The 18,972-nt window shown below is 35.6% G+C and overlaps 1 protein-coding gene across 2 annotated transcripts; it reads right to left on the minus strand.

Annotated features, from left to right (window-relative positions):
- Positions 1–424: 424 nt before the first annotated feature.
- Positions 425–4,851, minus strand: LOC131065107 (disease resistance protein Roq1-like). Of its 2 annotated transcripts, XM_057999517.2 has the most exons (6): positions 4,285–4,851; positions 3,063–4,173; positions 2,607–2,939; positions 1,840–2,466; positions 1,271–1,725; positions 425–769 (listed from the first exon to the last, which is right to left on the minus strand). In XM_057999517.2, exons 1-6 carry the CDS (start codon positions 4,824–4,826, stop codon positions 748–750), a joined length of 3,090 nt encoding a protein of 1,029 aa, XP_057855500.2. In that variant the 5' UTR covers positions 4,827–4,851; the 3' UTR covers positions 425–747. The 2 variants fall into 2 exon arrangements, with proteins under 2 accessions (XP_057855500.2, XP_057855499.2); XM_057999516.2 differs by having other exon boundaries at positions 425–1,725.
- Between the last annotated feature and the right edge of the window lie 14,121 nt (positions 4,852–18,972).

The raw sequence follows: 18,972 nt of genomic DNA on the forward strand, positions 1-18,972 counted from the left end.
GAAGTCTAGGCGGGATTAATGATTTATCAAATGACTTGCTCTTTTTTTTTTTTAAGTAATGCCTGTGGTCTTCGGATTTTCGATGAATGTGGGCACTTTTTCTCAAAAAACACAAATTTCATTGCCAATTCCTTCTCCGTCGAAACCAAATGTAGAATTATCGTTAGAAATCCGACGAATGCGGGCATTTTTTAAAAAAAAATTAAATTTGGTCACAATATACCTTCTCTGTCGGAAACCTGGAAACCTCCTTAGAAATTTTAGACCAAATATATTAGTGCCTTTTACAAAAACACAACTTTTCTAATGTAAGCATTTCATTAAAAAAACATGAGAATTTTATACCATACCACTATTGACACCATTTAAAAAAAAACACCAAACTCTTGCAGCAATCAAAACTATTGATTTATTAAAAGCCATCTAAAATAAAATGCCAACTAGCACAGATATTACAATGCTCTCACAGAGTTTTCAACGGATCTTTTGTAGCGGCTATAAATGCACTTTGATTTACTACAGTAGCTGGGCGAGCTCCATAAAATGCGAAGACCTTTCGAATGAACTGCTTCACACAACAAACTGCGATCAAATATTTTTCCTTCACCGGTGATTGACCGAGAACACTAAATCCACGATCTCCTCCTCCTGAGAATACTGCGTCTTTTTTAAAACTTGTTTGCAAACTTCAAAACTACCACGATCCTCTTGCAGACGATGTCTTTCTTCAGTTGATCATCTTCTTCATTATAACTTTATTCCGATCTTCCTGTTCTAGTATCAAATGAAGAATATAAAACTCGGGCAATAAACACAAATTGCTACATCAATATCTTTTATTCAACTTTTAAAATAGTTTACATTGTATGTTTTTATATAGAGGGGGTTTTCAATTAGTTTCTATTATATGAACATCATCTAGATGTAATGAATGTTAAGTGAATCATTCATTTTCATAAAAGATAGGTTCTTATGAACTACTCATAAAACATAGATCAATGAGTTTAACTCGAAAACTACACAATTGAATTCTGATAACAATATTATAAGCTTCTACTCATTCATTACAGAAAAAACACTTTGTTTTTTCTTTCTTACTTTCTTAAACAACACACAGCCTCTAAATAAAACAGTTTGCAACTTTATCTTTTCATGCATTTAGCACGCGGGATCAGTTTATGTCCTAAAAACAAATAAAACACATGCATCAAAAAATACCATTCATGAAAGCTACCAAATTCGAGTTACAAATTTAGAAGAAGCAGCAAACCTGAGAACAAAATGTTGGAGTAATGGTAGGATTTTCCATTCGCCCCTATTCTCGATGGTCATTATAAAGCCCTTTCTTACTGCACCATCTGACACAGTCGGAATCCAATTAGATATTCCATATCGCATCTTGATTATTTTTTCTTCTTCAGTGACTACAACGGTAGCAATATATTTTCCTCTTCCTATACAAGTCACCATCCAGTCCACAGGAGGAATCTTCAAAAAATTGCGGGAATCTTTCTCTTTATTTATACTTTCAACTAATATAAACATGATAATTGCGCTTGTGTTCTCTGTCACAGCAACCAATAACTCTGCCTTGGGATCACTACGAATTTCAGTAACTGTGCCATCTCGCCCAACAAGAGAAGATAACAGCTTGAGTTGTAGTAGAATGCTGCCCAAATCAACCTTTGATTCCCAAACAAAACTAGTAACCCCTGATGGTATTCTCTGAATAAAAAAGGAGACTAATTAGTCCAAAAATTATATAACAGTAAAGTGAAAACACTAGTTGCAAATAACTATATATAAAACTGGTCTCCTATTACAACAGAAGTGTGATACCTGCCACATTTGAATACATCCCCTTATAGCTACAGCGCCAACTGAAAGATGTAGATATTTCAGTCCTTGCAATTCTTCAATACCTTTGATCTTCTGCAACTTCGAACATCCATCAATGGTGATTCTCTCTAAGCCCAGACGTGCAGAACTTGGAAACTCTTCTACTCTTGTGTTTGATTTTCCATCCTTCAGATAGTTATGTGTGGCTGTGAATCCTAAATACACTTGTAATAAACTTTCCAAGGACATGAGATGGATAGATTTAAGGCTGCGAAGGTATTGTCCACTAATTGAAACCTTAGATATAAGTTTTACATTCCTTATATCTAATTTTTCAAGGTTGACAATTCGAGCCCCAAGAGAAGTTGACTCCATGCTAGTCTCCAAACTCAATTCCCCATATAATGTGAAATCCCTCAAAACCAAACTTTCAAGATTAGTGAGTTTTCTAAGAGAGTTTGTGAATAATGTCCCATCAATTTTCATGGAATTATTCCATTCTGTTCCGTTCCATTCTTCTCTTCCTGCGAGGACTAGATTCTCTAAATGACTTAACACTCCCAGTGATTTTGGAAACTCTTCCAAGTTTGTTCCCTCAAGCACAAGCTCTTTTAATTGAGAAGGGACCTGAAATTTGAAACTAATTTGTGTAAAACATGTAGTCTTCAATTCTAAATAATGGTCACCAAATAGCTAATTTAAGAATGTATTTTGTATCATATCATCGTCAACCAGGCTTAATTGTCAACCATAGAAGAAAATATTACCTGCCGATCACTCTGCCACAAACTTCGGAAACATCCATGGGAAATTTTTAAATAGTGCAAACTTTGGAGAGGAATCCATGAAGGAATAGTGATTGATGAAGGCATGATTGACATAACTTCTTCTCCTTCAATATTTTCATGTTCATCCAGTTTTTCCAACATACTTAAGTCAAGTTCAAGCCAAAGCAAAGCAGTTGTTGGACCCTCACAGTCATTTAAATTACCTACAAAATATCTGAATTGAAGAGCGTTGTGCTGGTCAAAAATGGAATTGAGACACCTGAAACTACGACCATTGATTCCAGCAAGTATGTTCTCGAATCCCTTTTCTTCCTGCATTTGATGATGAAAATAAAATTTTGTCTTGCTCCAGTCAGAAAACCAACAATCAAGATATATAAACACATTTGTATTAATACCGTAAAGCCGACTACAAATTTGCGAGGGGAAACAAACCTGAGAACGAAGATTCTGCCAACGCCATAGTCGACCAGGACTGCTCAATTCAGCTGCAATTTCTCTGCCGAGATCTTGGATATGGTTATGCATTCTCAAAAGATGAATGTTTTCGGAGTCAAATCCATTCCAGTAAGTCCTTCCCACTTGAACTTCAACAAGACACTTATCAATTAAGATCTGAAGTGTGTGCTCAGCCCTCCACCCTGATGCTTCCCATATTCTTAAAGCCATATGGCGAGATTTGTTGACGAAAAAGCAGGCAACGTCCATAAATACCTGCTTTTGCTCAGCATCAAGGGAATCAAAGCTTATTCTAAGCGTCTGCATTATATCTTGGGGTAGAGTTTTCCTCACCTTATCCAATGCTAGTTTCCAATAATGCTTATCAGTACTTCCAAAAACAAGTCCACCCAACACCTGCAGAGACAGAGGCAGACCCCCACACTCTTTCACGAAGCTTTCAACCAAATCTTCATATCCTCTGGTTGGGTATGGCTGGTGGAAGGCGTGACAACAGAAAAGCTCTGTGCTATGATGGACATTCATTTCTTTCATCTTATAGCAAGAATTAATTCCTGCTTTTATCAGAACTCTCTCATCACGGGTTGTGACAATTATTAAACTTCGAGAAAGATCCCTAACCAGTAAGGCATTCAACTGGTCCAAGTGATCTATATCATCTATAACAATTAAGAAGCTCACAAAAGGGTTGCTCGCCAGGCGAGACCTCAGATAGCTCCATCCTTCAGGAATACTGTCAAACTCACGATTTTCCTGCACCAGATCCCTAAGAAGCTTTCTTTGAAGAGAAGTCAATTTACCGTTACACGCTGCTTCTCGCACCTCAAACAAAAAACATGATCCACTGAATTCTGAACGCTTTTGGTTGAACAATTCTTTAACTAGGGTGGTCTTACCAGACCCACCCATACCATAGATGCCAATCACTCTATGCTTTTCGTCCATCTTCTCCCAGCATGCAGTCCTTTCAAATTCTTCAACCAATTCTTCAATTCCAATCGGGTACCTTGCAACTTCTAAAGTTCTTGTCTTTTCTACCTCTCTTCGGACAGTGGACACTACAGTTTTACATAGTGTTTCAAGATTGCTTGAATATTGCAACGAAAACAATGATTTCATCAGATCAGACCACACTAAAATCATAAAACTTAGTAGGGAGAAAATATTATGAGGAACTTGTTAGAAGAAAAAATCTTACTCGTTATTTGGATTGAATTCGCAACCAGAGATATATGAAACACAACGGAGAGCTCCTTTCCAGCTGTCAAGTTTGTCGAGATACCTGCGCTTCTGTGTGTGGTAATTGAATGAATCAGCATACGCTCCCTTTTCTACGTATCTGAGGTGGGAAGGTGGAACATCATAGAATATTGGAATAATTTTTCTTTTAGTTTGTAACATCAGAGTAAGCTCCGCTAAACACCAAACGGACTCGGCATATCTTCTAGAGAAAATGGCAATTTGTACCGATGCAGAGTAAATGGCATCCTGAATTGTTGAAGGAAACAAATCACCCAACTCCATCTCTTTGCAATCAAGAAACGCTCGGATTCCCACCATTTCAAGACTATTATAGAGTTGAAGAGCCAGGGTTTCTTTGACATCAGGGCCACGGTGGTTAATGAAAACATCATAAAGTTTATGGGACGAAGATGATCGTTTCTTTTCTCCTTGATACAACATTTCACCGATAACATCCTCTTCCACATTTAATTGGCGAGATGATGTAGACAAAGCCATGAATGGGGAACGACAGAGAAACCTTGAAAACTGGAATCAAAGTAGCATCACATACAAATGAGTAACAAATTTTATGAACTTTTTCATAACTAATTTTGTTTCACACGTTACTTTGGCTCTGAATACTTGTTCGCATGGTTATTGGGGAGCTTATGTTTACCACCACAGGTGATCCCTGTCTACTGTACGCCTTATGTCACTCTCAACCTAGACTTTTGTTTCAAAATTCAAACAGCTCTTTAACAGCATTTGCAAGCAGTTGTTTTCAGTTTGCCCTGGGTAAACCTAATAAATAGATGATTGACAATGATTTGCGTTAAAGTCTACTCTGAAAGGTAGCGGTATTCATATGTGACACGAATCTAAACACAGTATTTTAGGCGCTCAAGTTACAATAGCTTACTGCTTTACACGTTATCATCGATGGGTACAGAGAGTTTTAACTAGGTGTCTCTGAGATTCATTTAGTATGTATATCAGTGAAAATTCTATAAAGATCGGTGAAATTATATGACGATTTTCAGAGCGTCACAGCTGTTAATAAGTTTGAGGAGTGAAGATTCAAGTAGGTTTACTACACATTCTTCACTTTTAGGAATCAAATAAAGGAATCTGATAAAACACATACAAATCATATTAAATCAAATTATTATGATAGTGTTGAAGAAACTATGAAGATTAGTGCAGAGCATCTGGGGTAGACATAAGTTATGATCTGCCAGATTATGAAGATTTATTATACAATGCTATTTTAATAGTAATTTTGCTATGGTCAAATGCATATTGATGGAAGAGATATAATGCCTTGGAGACGAGAGGCAAAAACTCTATTCTTTTGGAAGGTGAGCAGATGGGAACAATTGGGAAAAAACAATTAATATTCTCAGTGAAGAAAGTGTAATGGAAGGAAGTGGGAGGAGTGGCAGCTAATAATGTTGTTGTCAGTCGGTCATTATGCAAATTATGACATCTTTCATGTAATTAGTTTGAGTTGTTTTTGTGGGATTTAGTGTCTAATCTTTTGGTTGGATAGTCTGTCCCGATAGATTAACTATAATTATCTTTTACAATTAATATAATTTCTGCTACAATGTATTATTGAGAAAAAAAATAAAAAATGAGTTGTACTGCTCCGAATCTACTTTCTAATTTATTATTTTTTCTAAAAAACTAGTGGAGATTAAGGGTTTCAAAAAGGAGGGCCACTTTCCCTGTTTTTATCAAAAAAACATAACGTTTGTTGTGGCCCCACTAAAATTTTAACTTTTTTTTTTGTTTACATTGAAACATGTGCAAACTTGATGGATAGAACTACCAAAAATGTGAGAATTTTTTTCATCCTTCTAAAAAAAGTCTTAGGCCTGAAATGATCGTCCAACCCAAAGGGTTGGTATTTCTCAAGGCAAACCATTTGGCAAGTGCCAAATTTGGTACTCACCAAATGAGAAAAATGCATTATTTCCATAAATTTCGTGCTCGCCAAATGTGAAAAATGAATTTTTTCATTTGGCTAGCACCAAATCTAATGCTAGCCAAATGTTTTGCATTGGAAAATTTTCTAGTTTGGTCACAAGTTAGACTCAATCATTGAAGAATAATATATACATGAAATATAACATTAAAGCAAAAGTCACATTTCAATATGTCATTTTTCTTTCTTATATTTAAGTTATATTTCATGTATATATTGGTAGGATGTTTGAGAGTGGTTTTAGATCTCTAGGACCTATAATATAGATTCTAGGTTTTAGAAGATCATATAAATTTTTAGACTTAGTCAAATTTTAGTGATCAACAAGCTCCTATCAAGATTCTCTTGCTCTCTCTGTCTCACTCTCTTTATCTCCCCCAAACTTTAGACATATCTCTCTCCCTCTTTTCTCTCTCTCACCTTTCTCTCCCTCTCATCTCTCTCACCTCTCTCTCCCCTTTCTAGGTCCCTCCAACCCTCTCTACCTTACCTTCACTCCTTACCCCCATCTTTATCCCTACTTCCCTCTCTCTTCTTCCCTTTCCCTCTCTTATTGTTTATCCCCCCTCTATCCATTCTCTCAATCACTACCTTTCCCTCCCACCCCTTTTCTCCCCATCTCTAGGTCTCTCCCTCCCTCCCTCTTTACCTCACCGCCTCTCCATCTCTGTCTCATCACCCGCCTCTCTCCCTCCTCCTATCTCCCCCCTACATTTCTCACCCCTCTCTCTCCAGGCTCTAGGTCTCTCACTTTTATATCTCTCCCCTATCTAGTTCTTTCCCTCCCTCTCCACCTCTCTCCTTGCCTCCTTACCCTGTTTCTCTCTTTGTGAACTTCTCTCTCTCCCTCACCCCTCTTCCTCCCCCTCTCTCTCTCTCTCTCTCTCTCTCTCTCTCTCTCTCTCTCTCGCTCTCCTTTCCTTGTATAGAGTGTAGGATATAGGGTTTAGCATATAGGATATAGGGTACATAGGGTTGAGGGCATTTCCCATATTGATACTTCCTTTAATCTCTCCCCTCTTTAGGTCTCTCACTCCCTTTCTTCCTCTCTACATCTCTATCTCCCCCTCCTTCCTTACCTCCATATCTATCTCCTTCCCCTACTCTCTCTTATTCTCTCTCACTCTCTTCCCTCTCTCACCTCTCTTTCCCTCTTTTATCTCTCTCACTTTTCTCTCCCAATCTATAGGTCTCTCCCTCCCTCCCTCTTTACCTCACTACCTCTCCCTCCTTGTCTCATTACCCACCTTTCTCTCCCCCTAGGTATCTCACGCCTCTCTACCCAAGCTCTAGGTCTCTCACCTCTATATCTCTCCCCTCTTTAGTTCTTTCCCTCCCTCTCCATGTCTCCCATTTCTTCCTTGTACCCGTCTTTATCTCTTTGTGAACTTCTCTCTTTCCTTCATCTCTCTACTTCTCCACTCTCTACGTCTCCTAGTCACTACCTCTCCCTACCTCCCTCCCTCCTTAGTGTTCTCTTTCTCTTTGTTCTTCTCTCTCCCTCCTCTCTCTCTCTCTTGATCATTGCCTCTCCCTCCCTTGTATAGGGTTTAGGGAATGTGGTGTAGGGTATAAGGTTTAAGGTACAAGAATGATGGTATAGGGTTTAGTGTATATCCCTTATTGATACTTCCCTCTATCTCTCTCTTTCCCTCTCTTTGTTCTCTTTCTCACCTCTCTCACCCTCTCTAGGTCTCTTTTTTCCCTCTCTCCCTCTCTATCTCCCTCCCCTAATCTCTCTTATTCTCTCTTCCTCTCTTCTATTTCACCTCTCTTCTCTCTCTCTCTACTCTCTCCCACCCTCTCTCTTCTTGTCTATATATTTTTTATTGTTTCTCTCCCCTCTCTCTCCATTCTCGCAATCACTACCTCTCCACCCCACCCTCTCTCTCCCCAACTTTAGGTCTCTCCTTCCCTCTTTACCTCTCTACCTCTATCTCATTTTCTCTCGTCTAACCTTTACCTCTCCCCTCTCTACGTCCGTCACTCCCTCTTGAGCCCTCCCTTTCTCTTTCTTCTTCTCTCTCTCCTCTTCCCCCCCTCTCTAGGTCATCATCTCTCTCCACTTGTATCCCCCCTCTCTCTCCCCATCTAGGTCTCTCACCTCTCTATCCCCCTCTATGTCTCTCACCTCTCATCTCCATCCCACCTTACCTCTCCCCCTTTATGAACCCTCTCATTCTCTTCTTTCTCCCCTCACCTTTCTATCTTTTCCTTCCCTAGGTCTCTCACACCCTCCACCCTATTCCCTAAAATCTAGCAAGATGATTCAAATATAATGATTTTTAGATGGATTTGTATTTAAGTAGAGATAGATTTATAAGTTTTTAGATGATGAAATGAATGGTTGAGATTAAATTACCTAATCTAACAACTTTAATTTTCTTTTTTTGAATTAAAAAAAATAATGATTTATATGACCTTTGATTTATTCTATATAAGAATCTTATAGAATTAAAAACTTACATAATTGAATGAGTGGAAAAGATTGAATCTTGAAAATGAATGATGAGAGGATAATTCACATAATTAATTATGTATGTATAAAGTTTATTTATGTAATTAATTAATTTATTAATTACTTTGAACTCTGAATACTACCTGCCTATCACAATTTGGATGGGCTAGGATTTTTTACATAACTAATTTTGTTATACACGTTACTTTGGCTTTGAAAACTTGTTGGCGAAGTTATTGGGAGGCTTACGTTTACCAGTATCACCATAGATGATGCCGTCTTCTGTACGCCTACTATCACTCTCAATGTACACATTTGTTTCAGAATTCAAACACCTCTTTGATGTACAGATTTGTTTCATAATGCAATCAGTTGTTTTCAGTTTGCGCCGTGTCAACGTAATAACAAATAGATTGAAACTAGATTGTGTTAAAGTCCGCTCTGGATGGTAGGCACAGTATTTTAGGTGCTCAAGTTACTGCAACTTACTGTGTTATACGCCATAACCGATAGGGACCCAAGTTTTTAGTTTGGTCAATGATATTTATTTAGTAGAAATATTTTTTAATTAGAAAGTTGGTAAGTATTGAATAATTCAAAAATTGTCTCGTTAAAGATATTAGATTTCTATAATGTTCATTTTTTGTTTGTTTTTGGATTTGATTGATGTTCACTTCTTTATTTTTCCATTTGATTGTGTGAGACCTATTTTGCATCAATGTTTCAGATCACGCTCTATGATCCATCATTAGGATGATAGAGTGCATAAGAAGAAAGAAAATATTGTTCCATTTTTAAATTGTTAGCAATTTGGAAATGAAAGTACTGTTAATAATGTCAAAAAATGCAAGGTGATTAGTACAAATAATGATTGATGGTTACAAATTTTATATGTACAATAAAATTTGATAGTTTATTAAATAGTTTTTAAATATGGTAAATAAAATTTAAGTAATAAGAAATTTCACAAATGTTTAGGGGAAAGGACCCAATAGTTGAGCGTGTTCCAATTCTTGTGATAGAAGTTGTTGATTTAATACCCCAATACTTGCTGATTTAATGTCCAACCTTTGTATAACATTGCATCAATAGTTGTATGAAATATACCATTCGTTGTGAAAAGTAACCAATCATGTGATGCCATATCAGCTGCACAAGTATTGGGGCCCTTTTGCACACCTATTGGTCTCACTTTTTTTTGGGTTGTTTTGGATACCTTGGCAAAAAGCATGCTGATGTGGCATCATATTTGATGATGTGGCCCTGAAACCTTAGTTATAAGCAGGGGAGTTGCCAAGTAAGTTGTTGTAAAAAAATCGGAGTGATTTGAAATTTCCACGTAGGATTTTGAGAAGCGCGAAGTTAGGGTGCACAACTACTAGGTCCTTTCCCCTAATATTTTTTGTGTTAATATTTGAAATTTTATATAAAAAAATTGGTTATTAAATTGAAATTCGAAGATGGTAAATAATTTGAATGTTTAAAATATATGTTAAAGTCAATTGAGGCAAAGTGTCATGGTAAAATCATTCATTGGTGAAGTTGACACCAAGGTTCAAACTCTTGTGATGTTGTGCTCATAGGCCTTATGTCTTCATTGGAATGTTGTGCTTATAGGTTGTGGACCTTCGATAGGTTGGTTTGCTCACGAGTTTGAACAAGTGAAATGTTGATAATATAGTGGAGACTATGGCCCCTAGTAGCGGTCCTAAAAGTTAAGTGGGTAGAGATTCCCCGTAAGTATCTCTCTAGGGTTAGACCAAGCTAAAAATTTGAATCATTCCACAAAAATATTTTATATTTGTTGGTAAACATATTTGTCACTGTGAATTCTCCTTCAAAATTGACCCTATTTGCCTAAAGAGCAATGACAACCGTTCCAACTGTTGGAGAGATTGCAATCAAATTGCAATCTTCCTCTACGTTTGAGAGGGGCATCTCCCTCGTATGATGGGAGTATTTTGGGATTTTTGTGTACTTTTAACCTGAAAGTACATAAAGGAGAAAAAATAAACTAAAAAGAAATAAAAGATAGAAACCCCAACAATAGACATATGAACATCAACTGAGATTTCTCAACATTCGCAACAAATTACAAGGGGAGTTTATAACGTAATATGCTTACCCATGAGATGACGATAAAGAAGAATGACAAATCTCAACATACGTAGAGATACGATACTTCAACACATTCAAACTAAGATACCAAAGGTTGCTTGTGTATCATCACATCAATTGTACAAATTACATATGCATAAAAAGACTACCAATTTGACATACGAGAAATGAGCAATGATAACACAAGAATACATTTAGAACACACGAACTAAGATGAATTCTTCATTATCCTTTTAGAAATATACAAGTCCAAAATCCTTTCTATACATAGCGCAAATAAAAAATGTTATTACAAGTTTCTCCTAGAATTTCAGTAGGGTTTCCCCCCTGTCAAAAAAAGTCTCCCCTATACATTACAAATAGCCTTGTATTTATAGGCTTCTTTAGATAACCACCTTATAACTACTTGATAACTACTTTCTCATTACCCTTTTTTTAAAATACAATGGTTTTTAACATAATAAACCTTTTGGTTATGACTTTTCTATCTTTTCACAAAATAAGATTCATTTTATAAGTCTTAGTTACATTAAGTGACATAAGACATTTACAAAAAGGTAACTAGTAACTCATAACTTTGAAGAAAGATCAAATTATTGACTTCACTGAGGTAACTTTCCATGTTTTCTCGATCACTCTTACAATGAAGACATTCCATGAGATGAGATCTCTTTGAGGCATTCTAACAAACAACTTCATGCTCCTTGCCTATGCTTCCCTATTTTATGTATCATTCGAGGATGGACGTTCATAACCTGCTCTGAAGCTTCCATTGCACACATGGAGCAGAAATGGCAATTAATTTGGAATTGGTTTTACACTTGACAATTGCATTTGTTTGCAAATTTTTAAAGCTTTTTTTTAGCAACCCGATTCTGTGCATTTACCGCAATCATGTCATTCCATTCCTTGAAATAATGTCTCTATGAGGCATCTCTGTTCAAAGCTTCTATATTGGCATGAGTGGATTGTTGGTAAAGGTCGTGAAATTTGGCTATACACCTGCCAATGGCATCCGCTTCACATTTCAAGTCTTCATTTAGTGCATATCTTGCAATCATCGTATGTCATGAGACTATGTTTCTTTGATAAATTCTATAAAACCTTTCACATTCCCTGGCTACGGTCACATGATTTGCTCACATTTCAACCAGAGAATTGTCAACTTTAATATCTGACAATATTTCCGCTTTGATGGATGTCAATAACCCATTCCAAATTTCTTGTTTTGGCTTGGGTGGGAAGCAAGTTGAGAAAGGTCATCAAATTGGGCATTACTCCTGCTAATTGAATTTCTTATATTGTCAAAGAGATTTCAAAAAAATTTGGTGCATTATCTCACAATTACTGCATCCCATATTGTGACATCTCTTCAAATATTACGCCTTATCCCACACTTCCACATTTTGCATGCATGAAGATCAATATATCGCTTGGGAATTTTGAAAGCTTTTTCAATGACTTCATTGTGTGCATGAACTACAGTTCTGACAGCCATAAGATGGTATCTTTGTGAGGCACTCTGTCGAAGCATTTATGTACTTATCAAACTCCACACAATACATTTCAACTTGTGTCCTTTGCATTAATTTGGAAGTTTCTAAAGCTTTATCAACATATCCATTAAATGTGTATCCTGTGACCATCACATGCAATGAGAGCACATTTCTTTGACGCATACATTGTAGAATTCGACTTAACCCTAGCTTATTGCATTTGCTTGAAAGTATCTAAAATATCTTCAATAACTCCATCTGAGCCACCTCCATCAAAATTTCATTGTCATGTGAAAAAGGTTAGGAATTCTCCAAAATGGAGAATTTCTAACCTTTACATGTAACTCATAAAGCAAGCCCACACAAGGTTAAAAAGGAAGGTTAGAGATGCTCCATTTTGGAGCAATCCCAATCTTTTCTTTTTGAGGTTATAAATTTGGGTTAGGAATGCTAAAAAATGGAGCATTCTTAACCCAAATCTCTCAAAGGATCTGATTTTAACTTTGGAGCCATTAACCACAAAGTGGGAGAAAGGGAGATGAAAGGTATTTTTAAATAATTTTTTTCCCCAAAATGATCTCAATACAAAATATAGAAACCAATTTAAATTATTAAATTATTTTTGAAAAATAATTTAAATATTTCCCATTAAATTTATTACCCAAATTAGGAAAAACGACCATAACTTTTAAATGGTAAGGAGTTAGGCTCTGAAATTTGAAACATGCTTTCATTGTAGAAAAATAAGCATATACCATTATTTTATCCTCATACAACCTTAGGAACAATTAAAAATTTGAAATTTTGGGTATTTCAAATGTGAGGCAACAACTGGCTCTGACTGGGGACAAGGACTGCAAAGGACGCAGGATGAACCCAAAATATCTGGTTTTGTAGGCTAGTGTACTATCCATTGGGAATAGAGACACAAAAAGAGGGGAGTACATAAGGGGCTAACTGGAGAGACCAAACACATACCAAAAATGGGACAAACACAACAAAAACTTCTACCTAAATATGTACATAATAGGCAAAACCTACCTGAAACCTCTCTAGGATTGTCATACAAAACCATTTACAGGTTGAGAGAAATAGGCACCTCTAAGAAAAAGTGACATGCATCCATGTGACACCTATAAGTTGCTTAGGTTGAGTAGGTTAACATGTATAGGATGAGAAATATCTTTGAGCAATGAACCAAACAACCACCTCTCATCATAAATCTGCGAGCTCTCTTGAATCAAATTGGTACCACCTTGAACATTATTGGCAATTTTTGGAATATTCTCAAGCATACCCATATCCTCTATTTGAAATCCTTTTGGTGATTTTAATTGGATGAAATCAAGCCTCAAATTGGACATCCTTTATACAATATGTGATTTGAAGAAAATTTTGTCATTGCAAATGTTGAATTTGACTTTTGAAAATCAACTTCCAGGAGCATAGATTCATCCTTTATTAGGATATGTTCTTCTTCTTTAGTTATAAGAATTTTACAAAACTCTTTCTCCATGGGATAGGAAAATGAAGAAGGAGCTTCAGAATCACCTATAGAAACACATTCACCTGAAAATAGAGGATTGTGGTATACATTTTCACCATAGAGAAAATCACCATCCAAATATTTTAAGCACAAACCTATGTTATGGATATCATGAGGCTTTATTCCACTGAATTCCTTCCTCAGATCATACATTACCTCATTCCTTTCTTCATTATTGGCACAATTCCCAAAAATATCCTTCAATGTAGGTTCATACACTTGATATACTTGGAGGGGTGAATCTTATCAGGAGTAAAGTACATGCCACCATAAAATCTCTTCAAGAATTCAACTTGTATGGGCTCACCAGGAACTTGCTTCTTTTGATATATATAGTCTTCATCATCACTTTCACTGTCACTTTCCAAATTCCCTTTGTACCAAACCATTCTTCTGAATTCAAACTTTTAAATAGAGTCACCAACCTTCATTCTTAAAAAGGTACCTTAAAATTTCTGAGGAAGAAAACACACTGGTATTTTGCTCCCCAGTAGAGTCACCAAAAATCTGTTGGTAAACAGATTTGTCACTGTGAATTCTCCTTCAAAATTGACCCTATTTTCCCAAAGAGAAGTGACAATCGTTCCAATAGTTGGAGAGATTGCAATCAAACTGCAATCTTCCTCTGCGTTTGAGAGGGGCAGCTCCCTCATATGATGGGGGTATTTTGGGATTTTTTTGTATTTTTTAACCTGAAAGTACATAAAGGAGAAAGCATAAACTAAAAAGAAATAAAAGATAGAAACCCCAACAATAGACATACAAATATCAACTGAGATTTCTCAACATTCGCAACAAATTACAAGGGGAGTTTATAACGTAATATGCTTAGCCATGAGATGATGATAAAGAAGAATGACAAATCTCAACATACGCAGAGATACGATACTTCAACACATTCAAACTACGATACCAAAGGTTGCTTGTGTATCATCACATCAATTGTACAAATTACATATGCATAAAAAGACTACCAATTTGACATATGAGAAATGAGCAATGATAACACATGAATACATTTAGAACACACGAACTAAGATGTATTCTTCATTATCCTTTTGGAAATATACAAGTCCAAAATCCTTTCTATACATAGTGCAAATAAAAAATGTTATTACAAGTTTCTCCTAGAATTTCAACAGAGTTTCCCCCCTGTCAAAAAAAGTCTCCCCTATACATTACAAATAGCCTTGAATTTATAGGCTTCTTTAGATAACCACCTTCTAACTACCTGATAACTACTTTCTCTTTTTTTTTTTTCGAAATACAATGGTTTTTAACGTAATAAACCTTTTGGTTATGAATTTGAACTATCTTTTCACAAAATAAGCTTCATTTAATAAGTCTTAGTTACATTAAGTGACATAAGTCATATTTACAAAAAGGTAACTAGTAACCCATAACTTTGAAGAAATATCAAATTATTGACTTCACTGAGGTAACTTTCCATCTTTTCTCCATCACTCTTACAATAATGACATTCCATGAGATGAGATCTCTTTGAGGCATTCTAACAAACAACTTCATGTTCCTTGCCCGTGCTTCCCTATTTTAGGTATCCTTCGATGATGGACATTCATAACTTGCTTCGAAGCTTCCATTGCACACATGGAGCAAAAACAACAATTAATTTGGAATCAGTTTTACACTTGACAATTGCATTTGTTTGCAAATTTTCAAAGATTTTTTTTTTAGCAACCCGATTATGTGCATTTACCACAATCATGTCATTCCATTCCTTGAAATAATGTCTCTATGAGGTGTCTCTATTCAAAGCTTCTATATTGGCATGAGTGGATTGTTGGTAAAGGTCATGGAATTCAGCTATACACCTGCCAATGGCATCCGCTTCACATTTCAAGTCTTCATTTAGTGCATATCTTGCAATCATCGTATGCCATGAGACTATGTTTCTTTGATAAATTCTGTAAAACCTTTCACATTCCCTGGCTACGGTCACATGATTTGCTCACATTTCAAATAGAGCATTGTCAACTTTAATATCTAACGATATTTCCACTTTGATGGATGTCAATAACCTATTCCAAATTTCTTGTTTTGGCTTTGGTGGGAACCAAGCTGAGAAAGGTCGTCGAATTGGGCATTACTCCTGCTAATTGAATTTCTTATATTTTCAAAGTGTTTTCAACAAATTTTGGTGCATTATCCCGCAATTACTGCATCCCATACTGTGACATCTCTTCAAATATTACACCTTATCCCTCGCTTCCACATTTTGCATGCATGAAGATCAATATATTGCTTGGGAATTTTGAAAGCTTTTTCAGTTACTTCATTGTGTGCATGAACTACCATTCTAACAGCCATAAGATGGTATCTCTATGAGGCACTTTGTCGAAGTGTTTATGTACTTATCAAACTCCACACAATACATTTGAACTTGTGTCCTTTGCATTGATTTGGAAGTTTCTAAAGCTTTATCAACATATACATTAAATGTGTATCCTGCAACCATCGCAAGCAATGAGAGCACATTTCTTTGACGCATACATTGTAGAATTCAGCTTAACCCTAGATTATTGCATTTGCTTGAAAATATCTAAAATATCTTCAACAACTCCATCTGAGCCACCTCCATCAAAATTTCATTGTCATTTGAAAAATGTTAGGAATTCTCCAAAATGGAGCATTTCTAACCTTTACATGTAACTAGTAAAGCAAGCCCACACAAGGTTAGAAAGGAAGGTTAGAGATGCTCCATTTTGGAGCAATCCCAATCTTTTCTTTTTGAGGTTATAAATTTGGGTTAGGAATGCTAAAAAATAGAGCATTCTTAACCCAAATCTCTCAAAGGATCTAATTTTGACTTTTGGAGTCGTTGACCACGAAGTGGGAGAAAGGGAGATGCGAGGTATTTTTAAATAACTTTTTTCCGTAAAATGATCTTAATACGAAATATAGAAACCAATTTAAAATATTAAATTATTTTTGAAAAATAATTGAAATATTTCCCATATAATTGATTACCCAAATTAGGAAAAACGACCATAACTTTTAAATGGTAAGGAGTTAGGCTCTGAAATTTGAAACATGCTTTCCTTGTAGAAAAATAAGCATATACCATTATTTGATCCTCATACAACCTTAGGACTAATTCAAAGTTCAAATTTTGGGTATTTGAAATGTGATGCAACAATATTGAAGTTATTTAGATTTTAATTTTTATTATTATTTATAAGAAATACATAAGTTGCAAAGTTTATGTTAACTGGATAATTTATTTAATTCAAGTTATAATTTAATAATATTAGTTAATTATAAATTTGTTCTTGATGCTCTGCAAAATGAAGGATTGTTAGAAAAACCTATGGTTAGGCAACACACACACGAAAAAACACAAGAAAAAAAGAGTTGTTAGTGTTAATCAACCAAAGATTATTCTAAACAGGCATACCAAGAGAGACACTAAAAACGCAATAGAGCATTTAACTATGAAAATAAATGCAACAAGGCATCTCCAAATGCCTTCCACCATGCTTGTAGCTCCTCCTCCCTTGTTCTTCTCCTCTCCAAGTTCCAAATGAGTGTAGCTCTTAGCAGCTTTTTGCACTATGGATGTCTTATGGAGATTTAAGATTGAAACACTTTAACTATGCTATGCAAGTGTAAAACAAACTAATTAGACATGCTATGAAATGAACTAAGATTTATTTTAGTCCAAAATGACAATATATTAGTGATTTATGCTAAATGTTCTTCTCTAAAATTTGTTATAAGTTAAATGTATACAAGTTTTTAGGATCTGGATTATGAAGCAATGAGCTCTATTTATAGGTAAAATGGAGCAATGGATGGCTAAGATTGAGTTTTCCCAACAAGGGTCAAGATTGAATGGTTTAAGATCCATGTGAGGAATTTCAACCCAATCCCAGGATGACAAGTGTCAACACGAGATGGGTTGAGAGGAGAGGGAAGAAGCATTAAATGTTTGACATGACCTAAGGGTTAACTTGGGAGGTAAGGTTAAGGTTGAGTTGAGTGGATAAATTCATTATTCAAAGAACAATGCTTTTATCCAATGGATAAACTCTTGTGCAAGAGTTAGTGAGGATAGCCATGGTCAAAGCAATAAATGCTTGAGTAGACACATGGGTTACATGAGGGTTGAGTTAGGGATCAAAGTCCCTAACCATGGGTGCAATTGGATTTAACTATAAATGGTTATGTAAGCCATTAGTGGTTTGGAAGACTTTAGAGGTTAAATTGTTGAACACATAAAGCATTAAATGCTTTTCAAAGACTTTGGAGTCTTTGAGAAGTGACTCCAAGTTGCTTAGGAATTGTGACAATAATTAGGGGATGGATTAGGCTAATTTAGAAGAGTCTAGAAGGGGTTTAGGATTGCAAGTGGGTTTGGTGGGTGAGGGAAAATAGGATTTTTATTAAAATAAAATTCATTTATTTCAACAAATAGGTGCAACTTGCATTTTTTAGGAGAATGCAAGTTGGGGGGGGATTTAATGATTTAAATAAATGTTTTAATTATTTATCTAAAAGAGGAAAGGGGATTAAATTAAATAAATAAGTTTTATTCATTTAATTGATTGTGAATTTGGTTTAATGAATGAATTAAAATAAATTGAGTAATTTATTTAATTAATAAGAAAATGTTTGAAGATGAATTAATTAAATGTTAATTTAATTAACTGATGGCTAGTGGGTTTTTTATCAAATAAATATCAAATATTCATTTACTTAAAATGGACAGATTTATGTGACTACATTTGCCCCTCTTTGAGACGGTGCAGTTTATCACGTCGTTTCAAAGAAATAAAAATAGATGTGAAGAAATATGCCCCATAAAATGTTAATTTAATGAGTGGTATGCTCCCTCGAGAGATGGACCGAAAATTTTGAAAAATTGAGCGATCTCTCGAAAAAGAATGAAAATTGGCGGGGAGGTAGAAGAGAAGAATTTAGCAATACTGGTGAAAGAATGGAAGAAATTGGAAATAAAAGGGAGAAATGGGAGGTACTAGAAGTTCACAGAACCATGGCGATGAGCGTGGTAAAATTAGGTTTAGGGCGAAGGGGTA

The sequence above is a fragment of the Cryptomeria japonica genome, chromosome 11 (genome assembly GCF_030272615.1).
Source record: "Cryptomeria japonica chromosome 11, Sugi_1.0, whole genome shotgun sequence".
Taxonomy (NCBI): Eukaryota; Viridiplantae; Streptophyta; class Pinopsida; order Cupressales; family Cupressaceae; genus Cryptomeria; species Cryptomeria japonica.